Genomic DNA, 24,250 nt, shown 5'->3' with positions numbered 1-24,250 from the left:
GAAGCACTTTATCTGCCCCTCCATTCTAAATGATAGTTTTGCTGGACAGAGTAATCTTGGATATAGGTCCTTGCCTTTCATAACTTTGAATACATTTTTCCAGCCCCTTCTTGCCTGTAAAGTTTTTTATGAGAAATCAGTGGATTGTCTTATGGAAACTTCTTTGTAGGTAACTATCTTATTTTCTCTTGCTGCTTTTTTAAAAAATATTTTATTTATTTATCTTTAGAGGGGTAGAGAAGGAGAGAGGGAGAGAAGTATCAATGTATGGTTGCCTTTCATGTGTCTCCTGCCGGGAACTGGCCTGCAACCCAGGCATGTGCCCTGACTGGGAATCGAACCGCGATACTCTGGTTCAAAGGCCCGTGCTCAATCCACTGAGCTACACCAGCCAGGGCTCTCTTGCTGCTTTTAAGATTTTCTCCTTAATTTTAATCTTGGGTAATTTAATTATGATGTATCTTGGTGTGTTCCTCCTTGGTTCTAACTTCTTTGGGACTCTCTGGGGTTCCTGGATTAATGTCTGTTTCTTTTTCCAGATTGAGGAAGTTCTCCATTATTTGTTTAAATAAGTTTTCCATTTCTTGTTCTTCCTCTTCTCCATCTGGCACTCCTATGATTCGGATGTTGGAATGTTTAAAGTTGTCCTGGAGGTTCCTAAGCCTCTCCTAACATTTCTGAATTCTTGTCTCTTCATTCTGTTCTGGTTGAATCTTTATTTCTTCCTTCTGCTCCAAGCCATGGATTTGAGTCCCAGTTTCCTTCCCATCACTGTTGGTTCCCTGTACATTTTCCTTTATTTCCCTTTCATAACATTCACCTTTTCCTCTATTTTGCGACCATACTCAACCATTTCTGTGAGCATCCCGATCACCAGTATTTTGAACTGTGCATCTAATAGATTGGCTGTCTCTTTGTTGCTTAGTTGTATTTTTCTGGAGGTTTGATCTGTTCTTTCATTTGGGCCATTTTTTGTTTGTCTTGGCATACCTGTTATGTAGTAAGGGGTGGAGCTTTAGGTATTCACTAGGGCAAGGCCACACACTTTGCTGTATTGTAGCTCTGTGGGGGAGGGATCCAAGTGGGAACAGTGGTGCTTGTTCAGCTCTCTGCTGGCTTTCAGTCACTTCCACTGCTACTATAAGCAAATTGGGACCTTCTCGTGCTGATTCCTGGGTGAGTGGGTTTGTGTACGTTCTAGGACCTGGTGGGTCTCTCCAACTAATTGTCCTGTGAGGCTGGGAGTTTCTCCTGTTGCCTCAACCCTCACAGAGTTTTTCGGTAGAGGTTTTGAAGCTTTTATTTCCTTGTGCTGGAACCCTGGATAAACCCAGTTTATCTGCACACAAATGTGGGAGCACCTGTTCCACCAGCTGCCACCTTACTGGTCCTCAAGCTGCCTCCTTGCCAGCCCTGGCCCTCCAGCCTCTGTCTTGCTGCGAGTCCTCTCCTTCAGGTTGCCGGTCTCCGCCTCTGAATGTTTCTTCTTCAACTCCTTGGTTGTCAGACTTCCATACAGTTTGATTTTCTGGAAGTTCTGGTTGTTTTGTTTTTAAATTTATTGTTCTTTTGGTTGTGCAGGGAGACATAGCGTGTCTGCCTAAGCCTCCATCTTGGCTAGAAACTCTGATTTCTTATAAATAAACTATAAAGAAAGTATTTGAACATTTTTTTCTCAAAAAATAGTTATATATGTTTCTATGAAGCATAGCATCTGATTTATCATGGCTTAATAATAGTGTCTGATATAATATTTAGAATTTTTGAATATGAGTAAGGTAGGAACAATTTTTACCAAAGCTTAAAGTGTTGTATTTGTCACTTCATGCATTTAGTCGTATTGTTTTCAATTACATAAAATGTTACTTAGAAATGTGCTTGTAAAAATTAACTCTTTCTAGTATCCCATTTTAGTATTTACAGATTCTTGAGTAATGAATGCCAAAGAGCTTGCATAAATTCCAGATATAGCACATTCACATTTTCTAATTGATTTAGAGATATCTCATACTCATTCACAAAAATGCAGAAGTGATTGATTTTTTTTTAGTTTTATAGACTATCACCATTGTTCAACTCAAAGCTTTCTTTGGATATTTTATTTTGTTTTTATTTATCTGAAATAAAGCTTATTTTGAAAGTACTTAATTAGTATCACAATTACTATTAAAATACAATTTGAGAGATTTTGCATTAGTAATATATATATTTTTGTCTACTAACTGATCATTTGACTTTTAGATTTATTCACTGTGCCTTTCTAGTTAGTTTGTTTGAAAGCTAAGGAGATTTTTAAAATAAGTAATTAATTTAGTTTTATTGGATTAAATTCAGTGTATATTTTATCCATTCCCCATTGGATATAATAACTAGCAATTGAAAGTGCTGTGTGAAAGAATGATTGGTGAAATACTTCAGTTAACTGTGTTCATTATTTTTCCAGGTAGTAATTATCAGATCTCAGTTCTAATTTCCTTTACCCTCTTGACAAGAATGATGGAAAATGCCACAACTATATAGAAGACCAGTGTTTTCTCTGAGTTAACATCCCTCACCTGTTGAATCATAGTATAGAACAGAATTACACTTCACAGTTTGCAGTTTATGGTCTCCTTTATCTTTTGGAATTTTATTGCCTTTGTTGACTTTCATTGTATTAATCATATTATGCCTTTGCACAGTTTTGTTAAAATTGTAATGTCTTGGCAAATACAGAAGGAATAATGGGCTTAGCCTAACTCTTTCACTCCAAAGTATTACTCTGGAATATTCTAGAATGTGAAAAAACCAAGAAAGAAAATCACTTGAATTCTTTTTTGTGTTTTTTATTCCATAGGAATATCTGAGTATGTATTTAATATAAAAATTTAAAATTCTTTTGAGCAGTTTTTCCTGTTCTCTTGCTTTCTGCATAAGTAATTATTGATAATATGCTAATTTAATTTGTGTATTTTTAGACCTTCTCTTGGCTTTTATGTGAATACATATTTTTGTGTGTGTATAATTATAGATTATGTACAGATATATCTATGAGAAAAAAACCACATTAACAGGGTTTTAATTTATTTTCAATATTTAAAATGTATAATTTTTAGAAATATATTCATTTTACTTGTATTTTCAAATACATTGATATAAAATCATTAATAATATTCTCTTACTGGTTTAATGTCTGAAGAGTCAACAGTGATGTCCCCTTTTTGTTCCTGGTACTGGTTGTTGGTGTCCTCTCTTTTTTTCATTTGGTCATGTCCTCCAAAGCTTATCAATTTTATTGTACATTTCAAAAAAAAATTGGGCTTTGTTAGTCCTCTGTATTATTTCTGTTTTATTAATTTCTATCCTGATTTTTATAAATTCTTTTTTTCTTTAGGTTTAATGTGCTGCTTTATTTTAAGATCATTTCAAATTTTAAATAAAAGTGAAATTTTGAATTTTTGTTTCATTTTCTGCCAATTAGACATATATTAGACTTTGTTACTATATCCTTTATATCTCCTTTTTTCTGTGATTTTCCTCTACTTCTTACCTCTCTTGTAAGCCATCTCTGTTTACTAATTTTCTCATAAGCTGCACCTGTTTTTTTAAACATTCAGTTTTTATGTAACTTTTAAATATTTTTGATTCTTTAAAATTTTTTTCTTGGGAACTTTTTTTATTGTTTATTCTATTACATTTGTCCCAATTTTTTTCCCTTTTGTTACCATCTTCACCTTGCCAGTCCCTCTCTCCCACAGTCAATCCCCTTTCTGTTGTCTTGAGTCTTTCATACATGTTTTTTGACTAGTCCCTTTACCTTCCTTCCTCCATTCCTCACTTAGCATAATAGTCTCTAGTTCATCTATACTGTTGCAAAAGGTAGGAGTTCCTTCTGTTTTTGCTGCATAGTATTCCATTGTTTAAATCTACTACTGTTTTAATTTACTTAATTTACTTTTTTACTGATGGGCACTTAGGCTGTTTCCAACAATTGGCTCTTGTAAATTGTGCTGCTATGAACATTGGAGTGCATAGGTTCTTTTGAATTGGTGTTTCAGGGTTCTTAGCGTATTATCCCAGCAATGGAATTGCCAGGTCAAAAGGCAGTTCCATTTTTAGTTTTCTGAAGAAATTCCGTACTTTTTTCCACAGTGGCTGCACCAGCCTGCATTCCCACCAGTAATGCACTAGGGTTCCCTTTTCTCTATGTCCTCGCCTGCACTTGTTGTTTGTCAGTTTATTAATGACAGTCATTCTGGCAGGTGAAATATTATTGCATTGTGGTTTTAATTGGTATCTCTGATGGCTAGTGATGCTGAGCATCCTTTCATATGTCTCTGGGCCCTCTGTATGTCCTCCTTGGAGAAGTGTCTGTTCAGGTCCTTTGATCATTTTTTAATTGGATTGTTTGTCTTCCTGGTGTTGAGTCATATGAGTTCTTTTTTATATTTTGGAGATTTAACCCTTGTCTGATGTATCATTGGCAAATAAGTTCACCCATTGAATTGGGTCCCTTTTCATTTTGATGGTGGTATTTTTAGCCTTGCTGAAGCTTTTTAATTTGATGTAGTCCCGTTTGTTTATTTTTTTTCTTTATATTTTCCTTGCCCTTGGAGATACATTGGCAAAAATGTTACTATGTGGGATTTCTGAAATTTTATTGTTTGTCTTTTTTGCTAGGACTTCTGTCATATATCACAACTTATATTTAAGTCCTTAAACCATTTTGAGTTTATTTTTGTGTATGGTGTAAGTTGGTGGTCTTGTTTCATTGTTTTGCATGTACCAGTCTAGTTCTCCCAACACCTGTTATTGAAGAGACTCTTTTTACTTCATTGTATGCCTGTGTCTCCTTTGTCAAATATTAATTGACCACAGGGACATGGGTTTATTTCTAGGTTCTCTATCCCGTTCCATTGATCTATGAGTGTTCTTATTCCAGTACCAGGCTGTCTTGACTACAGTGGCCTTGTATAGTTTCATATCAGGTGTTGTGATCCTTCCAACTTTGTTCTAGGTTATTTGGGGTCTTTTTTGGCCTCATGTAAATTTTTGGAATACTTATTCTAGATCTCTGAAAATATGCCACTGGTATTTTAAAAGGAGTTGCGTTGAACCTATAGATTACTTTAGGTATGTTGGAATTTTAATTAGGTTAATTCTTTCTATCTGTGAACATGGTTCATGCTTCCATTTATTTGTATCTTCCTCAGTTTCTTTCTCAGTGTTCTGTAGTTTTCCAAGTACAGATCTCTTACCTCCTTGGTTAAATTTATTCCTAGGTACTTTATTTGTCTTGTTGCTATGGAAAATCGGATTTTTTTGTTAGTTTCTCTTTTTGCTATTTCATTGTTGGTGTACAGAAATGCTATAGATTTCTGAATATTGACTTTGTATCCCACTATTCTGCCAAATTCACTTATTAGGTGGAGTAGTTTTTTTGGTGGCAACTATAGGATTTTCTATGTACACTCTCATATCATCTTCAAATAATGACAGTTTACTTTCTCCTTTCCAGTTTTGATGCTTTTTATTTCTTGTTCTTGTTTAATTGCTGTGGCTAGATCTTCCAGTACTGTGTTGAGTAAGAGTGGTAAAAGCAGACACCCTTGTCTTCTTCCTGATCCTAAGGGAAACACTTTAGTTTTTGTCCATTGAATATGATGTTGGCTGCAGGTCTCTCATATATGGCCTTTATTATGTTGAGGTATGCTCTCTCTATTCCCAGTTTGCTGACTGTTTTTATCTTAAAGAGGTGCTGGATTTTATGAAATGCTTTTTTAGCTTCTATTGATATGATTATGTAGTTTTGTGTCTCATTTTGCTTTTGTGATATACAGTCGTCCCTTGCAGGTTTTAAAAAACCTGCGATACAGTGAAGCCACAATAAGTGAACCACAATATAGCGAGAGATGACTGTATACCTCATTGGTGAGTACCCATGTAGAATTTGATATGTTGCTAAAATTATGTAGGTATAAGAGGGTAGAAAGTGTTTAAGAGCATATGAAGTGTTTATAAGAGTGTGGGAAAGGTTAATAAGAGAATGGGAAAGGTTTATAGGAGTGCGGGAAGGGTTTATAAAGCCTTAAAAATATATAAATAAAATAAATATAATGCCGCTACTTTGCAGATTTTCACCTATCATGGGGGTCTCTGGAACATAACTTCTGTGATAGGTGAGGGATCACTGTATTACGATTATTGGTTTATGAATGTTATACCATCCTTGCACCCCTGGGATAAATCCCCCTTGATGGTGTTTTATGATCTGTTTAATGTTTACTTGATTTGTTTTGCCAATATTTTGTTGTGGATTTTAGCATGTATGTTCAACAGAGATATTGGCCTATAATTCACTTACTTTCTAGTGTCTTTATTTGGTTTTGGAATTAGGATCATTCTAGCCTCATAAAAAGAGTTTGGGAGTCTTCCCTCTTCTTGAATTTTTTGGAATAGCTTGAGACGGATAGGTGTTAGTTCTTCTCTGAATGTTTGGTAAAATTCCCTTGTGACACCATCCAGACTGGGAGTTTTTTGTTTACCATTTCAGTTTCTAGTTGTTATTTGTCTCTTCAGGCTTTCTGTGCCTTCTTGATTCAGTTTTGAGAGATTGTATATTTCCAGAAAGTTTTTCATTTTGCCCACGCTGTCCAGTCTTGGCATATAGTTGTTCATAGTAATTTCTTACAGTCTTCTGCATTTCTGTGATATCAGTTGTTACTTTTCTGTTTTAGTTTCTGGTTTTATTTATTTGGGTCCCCCATCTTTTTCATTCTTCTTGAGTCTTCATTAAAGGTTTGTCAAACTTCTTTATTGTTTCAAAGAAGCGATTCTGGATGCATTGATTCTTTGGGTGTTTTTCAAATCTCTGTCATGTAATTCTGCTCTGATCTTGATTATTTCATTTCACTTGCTCTTGGGTTTGTTTGTTGTTGTTCCTCTAGTTCTTTTAAATGTAGAGTTAGGTTGTTTGTTTTGAGATTTTAAAAATCTTCTTTAGGTAACCCCATATTGCTATGAGCCTCCCTCTCAGGACTGCCTTCACTGTGTCCCATAGGTTTTGGGTTTTGTTTGTATGTTCATTTTCATTTGGTTCCAGAAAATTTCTGATTTCTTTCTTGATCTCATTGTTAACCCATTCATTATTAAATAGCATGTTATTCAGTCTCCATGTATTTGAATGTTTTTGAGTTTTTTCTTTGAAGTGGGTTTTTCATTTCATGCCGTTGTGATCTCAGAAGATGCTTGATACTATTTCAATCTTCTTGAATTTGTTGAGGCTTGTTTTGTGGCCTCTCATATGGTCTGTTTTTAAAAATGATCTATGTACATTTGTAAAGAATGTATACTTTGCATTGTCGGGGTGAAATGTTCTGTAAATATCGAGTCCATTTGATCTAGAGTGCCCTTCAGTGCCACAGCATCCTTGTTGATTCTCTGTATTTGGAAGATCTATTCATTATGGACAGTTGGTGTTAAATTCCTTACAATGACTGTGTTGCTGTTGATGTTCTTAAACTCTTCCAAGGTTTTCATTTTGTATTTAGGTGCTTCTGTGTTGGCTGCATATATGTTTTCAAGGGTTATATCCTCTTTTTAGACAACTCCCTTCAGTATTACACAGTGATCTTTGTCTTGATATGGCCTTTGTTCCAAAGTCTATTTTGTTTGAAAAATATATTTGCTACCCAAGCTTTTTATTCCTCCTGTCCATTTGCTTGGAATATTTTATCCACCCCTTCACTTTCAGCCTGTGTATATCTTTTGTTCTGAGGTGGTCTTTTGTAGGCAGCATATATGCAGATTGTGTTTTCTTATCCACTCAGCTACCCTCTTTCTTTTGATTGGAGCATTTAATGCATTTACATTTAAAGTTTTAACTGACAGGTACTTGTTCATTGCCATTTTTCCCTTTGTACCTTTATTTTCCCCCTCTCTTTCTCTATTTCTTCTTTTCTCTTGTAGTACTAATTTGATGTAGATGTACTCTTTAGCCTTTTTTTTTTTCTGGGAAGGCCTTCATATCACCTTCCATTTTAAATGAGAGCCTTGCTCCATAGATGTTGGTTGTATGGTTTTGCTTTTTATTACTTGAAATATTTCATGCCATTCCCTTCTGACCTGTAGTGTTTCTGTTGGGAATCAGCTTATTAGAGCTTCCTTGTTTGCTACTAGCTGTTTCTCCCTTGCTGCCTCTATGATTCTTTCTGTCTTTAAACTTTGCCATTTTAATTATAGTGTGTCTTGGAGTGAGCCTCTTTGTGTTCATCTTGATTGGGACCTTCTGTGGTTCCTGAACTTGTGTGATATTTTCCCTCACCAAGTTAGTTAAGTTTTCTCTCATTATTGTTTGAAACAGATTTTTTTATCCTTTGCTCCTTTTCTTCTCCTTCTGTGATGCCTATGATGTGAATGTTGCTATGTGTCATGTTATCCTGAAGTTCCCTTAAACTATTCTCACTTTTTGAGTCTTTTTTTGGGTTTTGTTGCTTTGGGCGTTTTTTTCTACTTTGTCTTCCAGCCCACAGATTAGGTTATCTGCTTCCTCTAGCCTGGTTTTATGTCCTTCTAGTGTATTCTTCTTTTCAGGTATTGTATTCTGCATTTCCTCCTGACTCTTATTCATAGTTTCTATGTCCTTTTTCATGTTGCTATAGTTCCCACTAAGTTCCTTGTAGGTCTCACCGAGTTCCTTGAGCTTCCTTACAAACATTTTGAAGGTGATGTCTGATAGATTGCTTACCTCAATTTTATTTAGCTCTTTTTTCTTTTGATTGGGGCTTGTTTCGTCTCCCCATTTTAGATGATTCGTTTTGTTTGTTTCTGCTTCTCAGACTTATCTGACTGCCTGTGTTGTGGGGTGACCTTCTGTGGTAGGAGTCTGTAGGACTTAGGAATGTCTGTAGGACATTCTCTTTGATCTCCTAATCTGGATGCTCTAGGGATACCCTTTATTCAGCTTATGAAGGCTCTCTTTTTTTACTTGGGCTTTAATTATTGATGGCTCATTCATTGGTGAGTTCTCCCGCTCCCAACTCCAGGCTGGCTGACTGCGGGTCACAACCCTGATTACATCTTGCATGCTGATGTACAAGTGCTGGCAGAACAAAGCAAAACTACCCAAAAATGTAACCTACCCAGGAAAAATACCCCTTACCACATCAACAATATGAACAGCAAGTGAGCAAAGACTAATAAAGGTAGAAAGAGATTATGAGTATTATAAGGTAGGAAAAAAGAATGAGATGACTAAAGGAAAGGAAAATGATTTTGAGAGAGAAGAGAGTAGTGAAATAATAGGAGTACAGAATAGAAACAAGGTAAAGAAAGGGAAAAATGGAATTTAATACATAAGTAGGAATGTAATGGGATATGGCAATATGGAGTCAGAAAAGGGAAGAGTATAATATGAGGTTTGAAATAAAATTTAAAAAATAGTGAACCAATAGAAACAAAAATGGAAGAAAAACCACAACAGGGTCAAAAACAACAACAACAGATGAACAAAGATTAATAAAGGTGGAAAGAGAATAAGAATATTATAAAAAAGATAAAAGAATATGAGATTTCTACAGTAAAGAAAAATGATATTGAGAGGGTGGAGGGGAGAGAAATAATGAGAGTAGGCAATAGCATCCAGGTTAAGAAAAGAAAATAATAAAATTTTCATACTCAAATAAGCAAGGGCAGCAGGATGGCAAAACTGGGTAAGGAAGGGGGAGAGTAACCTATGAGATATGGAATAAAAAATTAGTGAACAAATAGGAATGAAATTGATGAAACAGCACTAACTGCAATATCCATGCCAAACAAACAATATAAAGGTGGAAAGATAATAAGAATATTATAAGAAAGGAAAAAAGAATGAGAGCTGACTAAAGGAAGGAAAAACAATTTTGAGAGGGAGGAGAAATAGTAAGAGGAAGCAATAGGAACAAGGCGTAGAAAGGGGTACAATAAAATTTAAAACTAAATAGGAAAAGGAAGTTAGAAGGCAAAATGTACTAAGATAAGGGATGGGTACAATGTGAGATTTGAAATAATAAAATCAATATAAAATATAAATATAAATAAAGAAAAAAAGACAAAAAATAGTGAATTATTAGTTGGAATACCATTGAGAAGAAAAAGAAAAATGTTAAGCTATGCAAGAGAAAAAACAAATACTGAAGAACGAGGTGGAATTTGTTTCAGCAGAGTTTGGTGTTTGACTTCTTTCTTCGTCTGGATCCACCTCTGGCTTTTTATCAGCTCAAGGTCCAAGGTGGGTCATCCAGCTTCTGGCAAAACCACACGTACCACTTTTACCCTCCCCTAGACAGGGCTTCTGTTGTGATCCAGAGGTTGGGACCCCTGGGTCCCGCCTAGGAGGCACTGTTCAGTCTTCTAGGAGAATTGTGGGTATGTTCCCCTGCCCCTGCACTCCTGCTCTTGGTCTGCCCCTGCTTATTTCCAGTAATGTACAGTTTCTGATGAACTAGCTGTCTGTTTCAAGGGAGGGGACAGTCTGTGTAAGAAGGGCAGTTCTTTTCTGCTGTGTGCTGATGGCAGCTGTGTGAGAGCCCAGGCTGGGCAGGGCCCTGATTACCCCTTTATGCATAATTTCTGTTCTCACTGCCTTGCTGGCCTCAGTGGAATAGGGCTCTGGGAACCAGTGTATTTTGTCTCCCTTTTGAAGTTCAGAATTGACCCTTTCAGATTTTCTCTTACTGTCCTCTTCCTGCATATATGTACCCTGCAGGGGGTTCTTGAGCCTGTCCTACCTGTTCTACAGAGTTTCTCCATTGGATGTGGTGCTTGCAGTCCTGCAGGAGTTGGGGGCTGGGTATGTCCTTCCCTTCCCAGAGGTTTGAACTCTGATAGGGAAGAGGATTCTGCCTGGCTGTAAGTAATCACAGGCGCCCAACTCTTGCACCGTCTACTTCCCAGTCCACTGCCCTCACTCACAGTGGACACAGTCCCGAACTCTCCGTTATGCATAGCTCCCAGCTTTGCTAGTTAGGCTAGGCTGGGGTCCAGAAATCCCCTTGGCTGTGCAGGTTTCTGATCTCCATACCCAACTGTGTTCAGTGCGGGCAAGCTGTGCTTTCAATCTTGTCCTTGCCCAGCATTCTTCAGCCCCCCTTTTTAAAAAGCCTCTCTGTGGCACCATCACTGCAGTACCTAGTCACTATCCAGTTCTCCAAGCACACCAACCTCTCCAAAAAGCTGAATGTCTCTCACATTCAGGCTGGCCACGGCCTGCCTCCACCCAACCCAGGTTCAACCACTGATCATTTTGGGAGATCCAGCTCTCTCTTCTCTCTGTCTCGCTCTGTCTCTTTCTCTCTCGTCCCCTTCTCCCTGTCTCTGGCCTCTCCAGGTTGGTGTTTGGCAGTGCAGCTATGGATGTGCTGCTCGATGTCTGTAGCATGGATCTCTCCGATTCTGTATATCCTCCCAAGTCTCTCCTGGCTAAGGTCTGGGGATTTCCTGTCTGGTACTGGGGCCCTCTAGGAGGGGAGGGAGCCACAAAGCTGATATTTCTGTCTGGTCTCTCCACTGCTATGGGCTCCATTCATGGAATGTTCCCCTTCAACCTATAAAATCTCCTTACTGCCTACTGTGAAGCATCTTCTTTACTCCTTGGCTTGAAAACTTCATATCAGCTAGGATTCTGTAGATTGTTCAGGTTATTTGTAGAAAGATCAGTTGAGAATTCGAGCTGGGGGCAAGAGTAAGTGGACTTAGCTTCCACCTACTTGGCTGTCACATTCTCCTCCTCTGTTTTTTTTTTTAATTGATTGCTATATTTTGTAGTTTACAATTTCCTGCTTGGCTTCATACTAGAGAGTCAGTTTTTGATGATAATGGGTCTCAATCTTGTATGAATCTTTTTCTTATGTTTTATTTCCTTAGTTACTCTTTGGCTGTGTGATAGGCATTGTATTTGAAAATTTATTTAGTTTATGTCTGGAAATAATTTGGATTTTCTCCAACATGGATTTGTTTACCACTACATTTTTAAAAATGATTTCTTAGCATTAATACTATTGATGTGCCATAATGTATATAGTCACTCTTTTATTAAAGAGCATTTAGGTACTTTTTAGTTTTACTATTATAAATAATGATGCAGAAAATATTTTACATATTATTAAGACATCTGAGAAAGAGACTCAATAAATGGCAATCCTCCCTGTCTTAGAGGTTTGGAACTAATTGAAAGTAAGGTAAAAAGCAGGAAAAAAGCAAAAACTTTTATCTGTCAATTATCTTTATTATTGACATTAGCTAGATTGTAGGTTGTGGTCTTAGCTCTGTTGATGAGGAGATTTACTCATTTGGATCTCCAGCATTAGGCCAGTCTACCCCCATCACAGCTGCACTGGGTGTGTGCTGGCCACACCCTAGCAGTTTTCCCAGAGGATCACATAACTCACAGGACTCTTTATACCTAGTTATACCTAGGTGTGGAGGAGAGCTTACTTTCTTGGAGGCAGGCCTATTTCCAAAAGAAGAAAGGAGGCTATAGCAGAGCCAAGGATAAACCTATTTATTAATTTTTAAATTAGCCATTTAGATACATAAATAATTTGTTTGGATAGAAGAAATTTGGGGGCCAAAGTTGTAGGACAGTGGGCCCAACCTCTGTAATGCTGTATGTATTTAGCATTTCAAAGAAGAAGAGAATATCTATACAACCATGTACACTGGATACTGTCATTGGGAAAGTGGTCTTTTTAGGAAGCACCTGTTGAGGCAGGTAGCTGGAACCTGCACTTCCACTGAACTGGTCTCAGTGTTGAGCCAGCTATCTTTTAAGCTACTAAAATGGGGAAGAAATGTGTCTTCATGCCATCCATATTTGTCTGTTCTTATTAGCTAGTGTTTTTGTTGTTACTTTTTAGTTTACTTATTGCCTGTTGGTCAGAGAATGGCTGTGATATTTGTATTGTTTTGAATTTATTGTTGTGTTTTTGCTTTTTTGATGCTGCTTCTGTGTTATTTGCTGCATAGGTATTTTTATCACTACTAGATATTCACAATGGATTTCTCCTTTATTAAGCCTTATAAAGTTCCTTTTTGGGGGCCTATTTATGCTTTGACCTCTGTATTGCACTTATGTAATCGTATTTATGAGGTATTTTTTTGTATTTTTTAAAATCTTCACCCAAGGATATGTTTACTGATTTTGGAGCAGGAGAGGGAGGGAGGGAGGGAGAAAGAATGAGAGAGAGAAGGAGAGAGAGAGAGAACTGTTGATGTGAGAAACATTGATGGATTGCTTCCTGTATGTACCTGACTGGGGATCAAAACATCAACCTAGGTATGTGCCCTGACCAGGAATTGAACTTGCAGCCTTTTGGTGTATGAGACAATGGCTCCAACCAACTGAGCCATTTGGCCAGGGTGATGTTTTCTTTGTATTTGACCGAGGTACCATATCCTTCAAAATTTTTAAATTACATTTTCTCTTTTGTTTTCTCTAATGTTCTGCTTGTAGTTGGGTTTTGCTTTGTTATCCAGTCAGAATCTTTTCCTTACTAGACAAGTACACCTTCTTTCAGTGTGTGGATGTGTCTGGTGTTAGGTCTGTCATGATTTGCCATGCCTTCTGATTTGGTGATTTGACATTTTAAAAACCATCTTATATGTACTGTTCTTCTGTTATGTTTTTTTTTTTTTAATTTGTAGGCTCTAATAGTGGGAAGAAGTTGTATTTTTGCCCAACCTGGTTGGTTATCTTTGTTATGGTAACTTTATGTAGTGTACTTGGTCTTCTGTCCTTCTAGGAAGGTCTGATGGCTTCTTACTCTGAGCAGTGACAGAGTTGTATATTCTTTGTTTGAGATTCTTCCCTTTCACGTTCCTCATCTCATCACTTTTTTCTTAGTGTTTTCTTTATAGTTTTAAATTGATTCAGACATGTATTTATTTATTAATTTTAAATTACATTACTCAGTTGATTCCTGTTTATAAAAGATCAGGAAGTGAATGTACTTTCTTTTGTTGGATTTATCATTTTCATATTAATTCACATAATTTTTAAAAACAGGTTTATTGAGGTATAATTGACTTACAATAAATTGCACAAAGTAGAGTGTACAGTGTGGTAACTTTGACTTATAAAAACATCACTGCAGTCAAGATAATGAACATATCCATCACTCTCAGAAATTTCCTCACGGCCCTTGGTAATTCCTTTCTCCTGTCCCTTTCTGTATACCCTCCATGCTCCCACCCCATACCCAGACAAATACTGAGTTGCTTTCTTTCACTAGAGACTACCTTCCATTTTAAGAATTTTTTATAAATGTAACAGTGTGGATTAGTTTTGCATGTCATCTTTCAGTCAGCATCTTCTTTTCAGAGATCATCAATGTTTAGCATGTATTGGTTCCTTTTTATTGCTTGCATAGTGTCCCATTGGCTGGATATATTATGTGGGGACGTCTGGGTTGTGTCCAGTTTGGGGCATCTGCATATAAAGCTGCTACAAACATTTGTGTGTGAATTTTTACTATCTTTAAACTTGCCCAAAGAGTTACAGTTCTTAGTCCTCCTCCTCTCAGTGTAGTGGATCAGAGTGTTACCCTGTGGGAAAGTGAGATGGGTGGGTACCCTGTGATTCCCTGTTATCCAGACCTTCCCCTGGGGATCTTGTTAAAGTATAGGTCCTGCTTCAGAAGGCCTGGGATTCTCCCTTGTTTTGTTTTTTTGTTGTTGTTTGTTTTGTTTTGCTTTTTTATTTACTTATTTTTAGAGAGGGAAGGGAGGGAGAAAGAGGGAGAAAAATATCAATGTGTAGTTGCCTCTTGTGTGCCTCATACTGGGCACCTGGCCCACGGCCCAGGCATGAACCCTGACTGGGAATTGAACTGGCGACCCTTTGGTTTGCAGCCCCCACTCAGTGCACTGAGCTACAGCAGCTAGTGGGATTCTCTGGGTGGTTCTAGTGCTGCTGTTTTACTATCTGGAGAGCAAGATATGGAGCCTGAGAATTCATGAAGCAAGGCAGAAGTGGCATATAGCTTTTTCCTACCAGGTAAAAATAAACTACTTCTAGTGTTATACTTTTATCAGAAACAGAAATAACTACATTTTCCATTTGTAGTTATTTGGTGTGCCACAAACTTTATTACCTGTGGAGCAGCAGTTGACCGTGGAAGTCAGTTACATTTACAGTAATCTTTCAGAGGAGGCTGCTGAGTGGAAGTGTATAGGGACTTCACATCACCTACAGCTCCTCTTTGCATTTCTCCCAGGGAGGCTTTTCTGATTTGGAATTTTGATAGGAAGAGGTTGCTCTGGTTATTGGCCCTTCCTGCTTTAACAACTTATAACCAATCCTGTTCCCTTGTTTTTTTGTTGTTGTTGTTTGTTCGTTTTGTTTTTTAATTTATTCATTTTTAGAGAGGGAAGGGAGGGAGAAAGGGAGGGAGAAAGAGAGGGAGAAAAATACCAGTGTGTAGTTCCCTCCAGTCTGGGTTTATGGTTCCCCAGGGAAAACTCAAGTCAGATCTCTGTTAGTCAACTGACTGGTGCCTTGTGCCTGGTTCCTGAGGTTTCCCTGGTTGGACTCAGTTAGCTGTGGTGTCACTGTAAGTCTCCAAGAATTAGGGGGAGCACAGAGCCAGTGTGTGCATCAGACTTGTTGAGAAGACTCATTGTTTCCCTATCCTCAGATACACAGTCATGGGTCCTTGGGGAAGGATGGAAGGATGGCAAGAGAGGTTACAATGTCTGGCTTACCACAGGGGCTCTGGGTCCAGGTGGTAAGAACTGGTTTTAGGCAGCCGTGGTTATGAATGAGACCCAAAGCCAGACCACCTGTGCTTGAATTGGAGCTGTACCAGACAAGTAATAGTGACTTCTCTGCCCAGTGTCTCCATCTGTAAAATGAAGGCCATATGAGCTCTGATGTCATGAGGCTGGCCGGAGATTTAAATAATATTTGTAAGGTGCTTAAGACAGTGGCCACACATAGTAAGTACTTTCATAGGTAGCCATATAGAAAGGCAGGTGAATAAGTAATAAACTTAGGAAAATCAAGTTTTCTCATCCACAATTGTCCCTCTTCTGACTCCTGGGAATGGTGGCTCCCTCTTACAGGCCCCCAACCCCACTGTGTAGTGAATTCAGTGTGTTCGTGGGCATCCAGGCTGACTCCTTTCTCAGTGGCTCTGGCTGGACCTTCAGGAAAGCTGGGCAGCTTTGGGAAGGCATGGATTTATTTTGCTTTTGTCATTCCTTTGAAACTGGATAATGGAATGGGGCAGAGTACATTCAGCTGAAGGTAAAGTTTTTGCTGAAATTAGAGATAATTAGGAATTGATTATATTTTCAGTTAACCTTGGTTTTGTTTCTGTTCTCCTTGAATGATTTTAGTAAAGTTAGACTACCAATATACTTTATGGGCATTTCTTTTGAAATATTCTATTTCCTTGTTTTGTATAAGGATAGTATTCTTAAAGCAAAACCAAGTTTAGCACTAGCATTTTTCATAGTAATCAGACTGTTTATATTTTTTAGAAACATCTGAAAACCTGCATTATGGCTTGTATCTCAGTTGAGAGTGGAGCCTCACTTCCCTTTTCCCACCTTCATGGTTTTCTGACTTCAGGTACCCTCATAGTGGGTGTCCTGCAGATAGAACACTGAAGTAGACAAGAGCCTTCCCTTGTACCTCTTTTATTTTTCTCTTAAAATAGCAAAATTTTCATTGTTTGCCTTAATTATATTTTTAGAAGCATTTCAAAAGATTATTATCTTCTTTCTCATACCTGGCTTGTTTCCTAGTTCTAAACTCAAAATAGTTTCTGATTCTGTTGGTTGCATAACATACTGAGTCATAACTTCTTCCTATTGCCTTTGGGAATATCCTTTGCTTCTGGCAGGTTCTAGTTTATTTGGTTGCACTCTTAATACAACTATCATTTTGATATTTCTCAGTACTTTGAAACTGGTAATCTTCCTTTCTAAGGGTGTGCTTTATTGTTTTCTCTAAGATTATTAAGTGCTCTCAAGTAGAAATACTAGATATAAAACCCATTGTATTAGGTAACTATGAAACTAGCATGTGTTTTGAGATGACTCATATTTTTATGAAAAAAGTTTACTAAGAAAAACACTTATTAACTGCTATTGAAAAGTAAATTTAAAAAAGAAAATCTTTCAGAGAAGAATTAGGATTATATATAATTTCAGGATTTAGAATACTGTAAAATGGTTGAAATTTAATAACTTATTGGACACTAAGCTGTTATGCTAAATAATTCTTTAGCATGAAAAATTTTTATAATGCTTTATATAATGCTAATTTATATTAATTGAAAGTAACACATAGTTTATTTAATGATTTAAATGTGTTAATTTCCTATTTTACTTTTTTAAAAAATAATGACCCCACATTTCTTGTCATTTCATGTTACAGATTTCAAATAAGTTGTAATGTTAAAAACTTTTATCCTCTTGAGAAAATTTCTTAAGTTCTTAACTGTCAAATTTAAAAGTAAATTTTATTACTCCCCCAAAACCTAAATATCTAAAGGAAAAAATGTTATATTCTCTGACTTTATAATTAAGAAAACTTGAGTATGAGAAGATTCATTTCAGTCCTTCCCTTTGCCCCCTCATCTTCTAGAGAAGCACATTTGATTTGGTTTATTTCTTCTACTTATTTCTGCCACTGCATTGTATGAATGTTATAATTAAGTTATGTAATAGAACCTGAAATGTGTCTTTTGAGTATGCCCCTCCCCCATCATTTTATTTGATCAAAATAATACTAGTTTATACTGCCTCTCACAAGAAGGGGGAAGGACAGGAATATTGATTAACCAGTTTTATTTTTTTATACATAGTAAATATTTTTATTTTTATTTATTTTTAAGCATATTTTATTGATTATGCTATTACAGTTAATCCCACTTTTTTCTCCCCTTTATCCCCCTCCACCCTGCACCCCCCCCCCCCCAAGCACTTCTTTCTATTAGTTCATGTCTGTGGGTTATACATATAAGTTCTTTGGCTTCTCCATTTCCTATGCTATTCTTAACCTCCCCCTGTCTAATTTGTACATACCAGTTATGCTTCTTATTCTCTGTACCTTTCCCCCATTCTCCCTCCTTCCTCTCCCCACTGATAACCCTCCATGTGATCTCCATTTCTGTGATTCTGTTCATGTTCTGGTTGTTTGCTTAGTTTGTTTTTGTTTTCAGGTTCAGCTGTTGATAGTTGTGAGTTTGTTGTTATTTTACTGTTCATAGTTTTGATCTTCTTTTTCTTGGATAAGACCCTTTCACATTTCATATAATAAGCATTGGTGATAATGAACTCCTTTAAGTTGACCTTATCTGAGAAGCACTTTATCTGCCCCTCCATTCTAAATGATAGCTCTGCTGGATAAAGTAATCTTGGATGTAGGTCCTTACTTTTCATGACTTTGAATACTTCTTTTTAGCCCCTTCTTGCCTGTAATATTTCTTATAAAAAATCAGTGGATTGTCTTATGGAAACTCCTTTGTAGGTAACTGTCTTATTTTCTCCTGCTGCTTTTATTTTCTCTCCTTAGTTTTAATCTTGGGTAATTTAATTGTGATGTGTCTTGGTGTGTTCCTCCTTGGGTCTAACTTCTTTGGGACTCTCTGAACTTCCTGGATTACATGTCTGTTTCGTTTGTCAGATTGAGGAAGTTCTTTATTATTTCTTCAAATAAGTTTTCAATTTCTTGTTCTTCCTCTTCTCCTTCTGGCACTGCTATGATTTGGATGTTCGAACATTTAAATTTGTCTCAGAGGTTCCTAAGTCTCCTCATTTTTTTTGAATTCTTATTTCTTCATTCTATTACAGTAGAATATTTATTTCTCCCTTCTGTTCCAAATTGTTCATATGAGTCCCAGATTCCTTCCCTTCACTGTAGATTCCCTGTATATTTTGCTTTATTTCACTTTGTATAGCGTTCATTTCTTCCTCTATTTTGTGTCTGTACTCAACCATTTCTGTGAGCATCCTGAATACCAGTGGGTCTTTTTCTAAAAAAGATTAAAAAAAAATTTTAACCATTTGATTTTTAACCATTTCTGCGAGCATCCTGAATACCAGTGGGTCTTTTTTTTTTTAAAGATTTTATTTATTTATTTCCAGAGAGAGGGGAAAAGAGGGACAAAAAGAGGGAAAGAAACATCAGTGTGTGGTTGCCTCTTGTGTACCCCCTACTGGGAACATGGCTTGCAACCCAGGCATGTGCCCTGACTAGGAATCTGAGGAATGGCCCTTTGGTTCTCAGGCCAGTGTTCAGTCCACAGAGCCACACAAGCCAGGGCCTGATAATCAGTGTTTTGAACTCTGAGTCTGATAGGTTCTCTGTCTTCTTGTTGCTTAATTTTTTCGGGAGTTTTGATCTGTTTTTTCATTTGGGCTATATTTCTTTATCTCAGTGTGCCTGTTACATTGTAAGGGGTAGAGCCTTAGGTATTCCCCAGGGCAGGGCAATCTACTTTGCTGTGTTGTGGCACTGTATGTGGGGGAGAAGTCAGAGAGGGAGTAATGCCCTTGCTCACCTCTTGTCCTACTTTTAGTCACTTCCCCCACTATCCACAAGTGAATTGGGTCCTTCTGTTGCTGATTTCTGGGTGGATGTGATTGTGTCGTTCCTGGGCCCCATGGGCTACTCCAGTGGACTCTCCTGTGAGACTGGCAGTTTCTCCTACTGCCTCAACCCCCACAAGTTTTTACAGGCAGAGGTTTTGAGGCTTTATTTCCCTGTGCTGGAACCCTGGGTTGCATGGTCTCTCTCGTTCCCCAGTTTTTTCCCCTATTTATCAGAATGTGGAACTGCCAGCTTTGCCAGCCTCTGCCTTTCCTCATGTCCTCTCAGCCCCAGCTGCATATCTTTGCCCCTCATACCTATCTGGATGAATGTTTCTTCTTTAACTACTTGGTTGTTGGACTTCCATACAATTCGATTTTCTGGCCGTTCTGGTGGTTTTTTTTTTTTAATTGATTGTTGTCCTTCTTTGGTTGTGAGAGGAATGAAGTGTGTCTACCTACTCCTCCATCTTGGCTGGAAGTTTTGTTGCAGTAAGTATTTTTAATGTCATTTTATATTTCTGAAAATGAAACTTGTTAACTTTCTATTGGTTAAGTGTGATTTTTAAGTATTTATTTGAGAATATTAACTAATCATAAGTTTAAGGCATGAGAATATTAACTAATCAAAATGGAGAGTAAAACCATGCCAACTCTTTTTGAGACAGTTGTTCACTTTATGTTGCAGTATTAAGAGCATTATACATGAGCAAGAATTGTGATCCTCTTGTCTTCTTTCTGCTAGTCTTCAGGCTTATGAAGTTATGGAATATTATTTTGTAATTTACAGCCATTTATTCCTTTGACCCTTCTATTTAATCTTTCTTTTCTTTTATTTATCTTTAAAGGGGAAAGGAAAGAGAGAGGGAGAGAAATATCACTGTATGGTTGCCTGTTATGCATTCCCTGCTGGGAACTGGCCTGCAACCCAGGCGTGTGCCCTGACTGGGAATCGAACTTCGATTATGTGGTTCACAGGCCCACACTCAATCCACTGAGCTACACCAGCCAGGGCCTTTCTTTTCTTTAAAACTTTTTTTGTTGTTGTTGACACTATTACAGATATCCCCCACACTCCCTCCCTTATTCCCGTCTTCATCAAGCCTGCCAGTACTTATTTTCAAGGCACAATTTGATGTGAAGTAGAATTCCTCTTTCCATATAAATCACATCAATTTGTTCTAACATTTAGGCAAAAATAATAAGCAATATCACGCAACACCTATTTATTTACTATGGGTTGGAATTTTCAGAAGCTGGAACTCAGCAGTACACATATATCAGACCTGAATTGATTTTGGAGGCCCTTTAAAATTCAGTTTTATTATTTTTCTTTCTGAAGAGTCAGCTTGCAGCAGACATTTGAGTGCTTTTAGCACTCACTGTTGAGCAACATTCTTGTAGAACAAGAAGAGAACACCCCCTCGTTCTTCCTGGTGCTCTGTCCAGCTTAGGATCTCTACAGTTTTTTTGTAAGCATTATAACCTACATATATTCATGTCATTTCTTTAAAGTATTAAGTGAAAGAAGTTAATAATAAAAGGGAAAGTAGGGAAAACACCAGGCTTAATGTAATGGAGGCAGTGAAAAATCTTGAAGTTTGTCTCAGAGTGGAAAGGAGGATTTTGCTGTCTTCCAGCATTGGTATGATGTTATTAATCTTTGTTTCAGAATGGGCAGTATGGTGGTGATTGCTGATGAAAGGTTTGTACAAATTGCCATGGAAGCATAAAGGGAAGGACTTTCAGGAGCAGTGTCTTGGAAGAAGGTTAGAGGCTATGTAGGCATTCCAAGTAGAGGGCAGCTTTACACATGAGTGGGTAGAAATGATTTTTGGAGGTTCTTTAAGTCGTTTGGGGCTGAAACACAGAGTAGGTGTCTGATGTTGGAGAAGAGGTTGTGCAGGTAGGTGGAACTGAGTTCATCAGGTGCTTCCTGTGCTTTACTAAAAGTTTTCTCCATTTTTATCTTTAATGTGGAATAAATTATTGTACAGTTTTGAAAAGGGAGATAATATGACTATGCTTGTATTTCAGAAAGATTGTCCTCCAGGAAGTATGGATGATACATTGGAAGGGGCAAATTGCAGGAAGGCGGTCATTTAGAGACTTGCTGCTAATGAGAAATGAGGGTACCTGGAACTCTGGCAGTGGAAAGGGAAGGGGACTTGCAGATTTTTGAGCTGTTAGACAGGACTGTGAAAACAATACGATATAAGGCATTGGAAAGGAGGACATCTGGGATGGCTTTGAAATGTCTTACTTGGGTAACATGGTAGATGAAGGTGCTCCAATGAGAAATAGAATCTAGAAGGATTGAGAAGAAGTTGGTTTGTACATATGAAGCATTTAAGTGGAGAGGTACTTCAGGCATGTAGGTAATTCCAGAGATTCAGTTTAGAGAAAACTTTGGGTTGAAATGTGGGTATTGTTGCTGTTTGGATAGGTGGTAAAAGTTACCGTGGTAATGAGACCTCCTGGGCAGAGCTTCTGCTGAGAGGGGAAGAAGGCTGAGAACTAACAGAAGATAAATGGAAACGCAGGAAAGATGAAGAAGGGACACAGTAGGCAAGAGAGGAATTCAAGGAGAGGTGTTCAGGTTGAATGTCTCTGATCTTCAGTTTAATAGGGAATAGGTAGTGCCCATTGGTTATGGGACAATATCACCGTGTCACTGTTAAGTGGTGAGATGGAGTAGGACTAGAGCTGTGAGTTGGAAGTGAGTGGGAATGGATTACACACATTTATTCCATCCACTCTAGAAGCTTGTCTTAGAGTTGAATGATCTGAGGCCACAGTAAGACCTAGAGGAAAGTTTTGATGGGACAGACTTGAGGTTGGAGAGGTAGTAGATTCAAATGAGTCTAGAAATAGAATAATTTCTGTAGCTGGGTTCCTAGAAAGGAAGGAGGATTGAGAGCTGGATAACAAAGTAATTTCATTTTATTTATAGTGACTGGAGATGACCTTGGGAACCACGCAGTGTAAGTTGCTATTGTATTCATTTATTGATTTTTCTTTCTTCCTTTTTGTCTGATAAAATGAACTAGATGCTATTTTTTCACTAAACTCATACACTGACTATAATCACCGACCTAACTCTCTATTCATTTTTTTCACCAATCGTGCTCTAAAGCACAGCAAGTGGAGCAGCCTTGAATTTGACTGTCCTTTCTAGTCCCACCTGGGCCTGAAATGTTTAGACAGATGAAGTAGTGAGATGCACCCTGTTCCAGCATCCCACTCATCCTGCTCTTTGTGTCAGGTGGCAGCATTTATATGTGCTCCATCCCAGCCTTTTCACACTTTGCTCTTAGAATAAATCTGATAAATTCCTTCAGGTAGGAATAAAGGTCACTGTACTTCATCAAATTTGTATATTTTCAAAGCTCAAGAAATGAACGTTTTTATCTCTGGAATTTTACATACCTATGGATGAGAGGTTTTGGGGGATGGCACTTTTTAATTTTATCCATTTATTCATTTAATTTTATTTTTAATTGGGATATAATTGACATATACCATTATATAAGTTTAAGGTATACAGCGTGTCGATTTGAAATATTTAAATATTCCAATATGATTATGATAATAGCATTAGCTAACGCCTCTGCCATGTCACACAACTCTTCTGTGATAAGAACAATTAAGAGATGGCACCTTTTAATATTTACATTTTATGAAGCAGAATTCTTCCTGTTAATTTTATTTTGACTATGGGAATGTGAAGTTTTCTGGTTTTTTTTTTGAAAAATTATAATGCTTTTATTAATCTTGGTAGCAAATGTGAACTGTTTTTTGTTCCAGGGTCATAAGCAAAGGTTTACGCTTGAGGAAAAAAAAATTCTTTGATCAGTTATCTTGGAATTTTGGTGCATTGGTGATGTCTTTTTCTGTAAATTAGCACCCTTTGTTTTCTGTGCCTAGCTAGGTAGGCTTAACTTCACATTCCCATAGTAAAAAATGAAATGAATAGGAATGATTGTGCTTTATAGAATAATTAGCCAGTCAGTTTTAGAACCAGTTATAAACATGAAATCTGTGTATTTTAATTTATAAAAGTTTCATTAAAGTAACATTTTGTTTCTGCACCCAAGAAAGTCTGGCTTTGTGTTTTGCGACCAACTAATTTTTTCCTCATCTTTCTTTTGGGTAGGATTTCTGAGCTTTCTCAGAGTTTCTTGTGTGTGGAGTGTGGTGTTAGATAGAGCCTATCACTTCCATCTGTTCGGTGGAACAGTATACAGTCATTCCATGTGCTTGAAAATCAATGATGATGGAAATGGTTATTTTATTAAAGGCAAAGGGGATACAAAATTCTGTATACAATGACTCATTTAAAAATATATTTACAGAAGAAAACTAAAATAAATTCCACAGCGAGGTAGGTAACTTACTAAAGAAGCGTGACATCTTTCTTTCTTTCTTTTATAGCTAATCTACCAGTGCCAACAATTGCTGCCATAGATGGACTTGCTTTAGGTGGTGGTCTTGAACTGGCATTAGCATGTGATATAAGAGTAGCAGGTAAGAATTAATCCTATTAAAAATAACATTTTTTTGAAATAAATACAATGTGATTTACAAAGGAGAACAGCTTAACAATGAAAACGTTCAGAAGTTAAAAACAGTGACAATAGTACTAAATTCATAGCCTATTAATTTTTTTCAAATTCGGAGTTTTAATTATATACAG

The 24,250-nt window shown here is 37.2% G+C and overlaps 1 protein-coding gene across 6 annotated transcripts in view; it reads left to right on the top strand.

Moving 5' to 3' along the window:
* Positions 1-24,250, top strand: part of AUH (AU RNA binding methylglutaconyl-CoA hydratase) — a 206,620-nt gene that overhangs the window by 67,830 nt on the left and 114,540 nt on the right. For 5 of the 6 annotated variants that reach the window (XM_037041259.1, XM_037041283.1, XM_037041267.1 and 2 more), the window contains one exon: positions 23,989-24,081. The exons of the other annotated variant lie outside the window; for it this stretch is intronic. In XM_037041259.1, coding sequence (XP_036897154.1) covers positions 23,989-24,081 — 93 coding nt within the window. The remainder of the gene's footprint in view (positions 1-23,988; positions 24,082-24,250) is intronic. 6 annotated transcript variants of the gene reach the window in all.

This window comes from Sturnira hondurensis, unplaced genomic scaffold (genome assembly GCF_014824575.4).
Source record: "Sturnira hondurensis isolate 20B ecotype Veracruz unplaced genomic scaffold, ASM1482457v3 Scaffold0000460, whole genome shotgun sequence".
NCBI lineage: Eukaryota > Metazoa > Chordata > Mammalia > Chiroptera > Phyllostomidae > Sturnira > Sturnira hondurensis.
The sequence above is the reverse complement of the archived record's forward strand: the minus strand, read 5'-3'. Positions and strand labels throughout refer to the sequence as shown.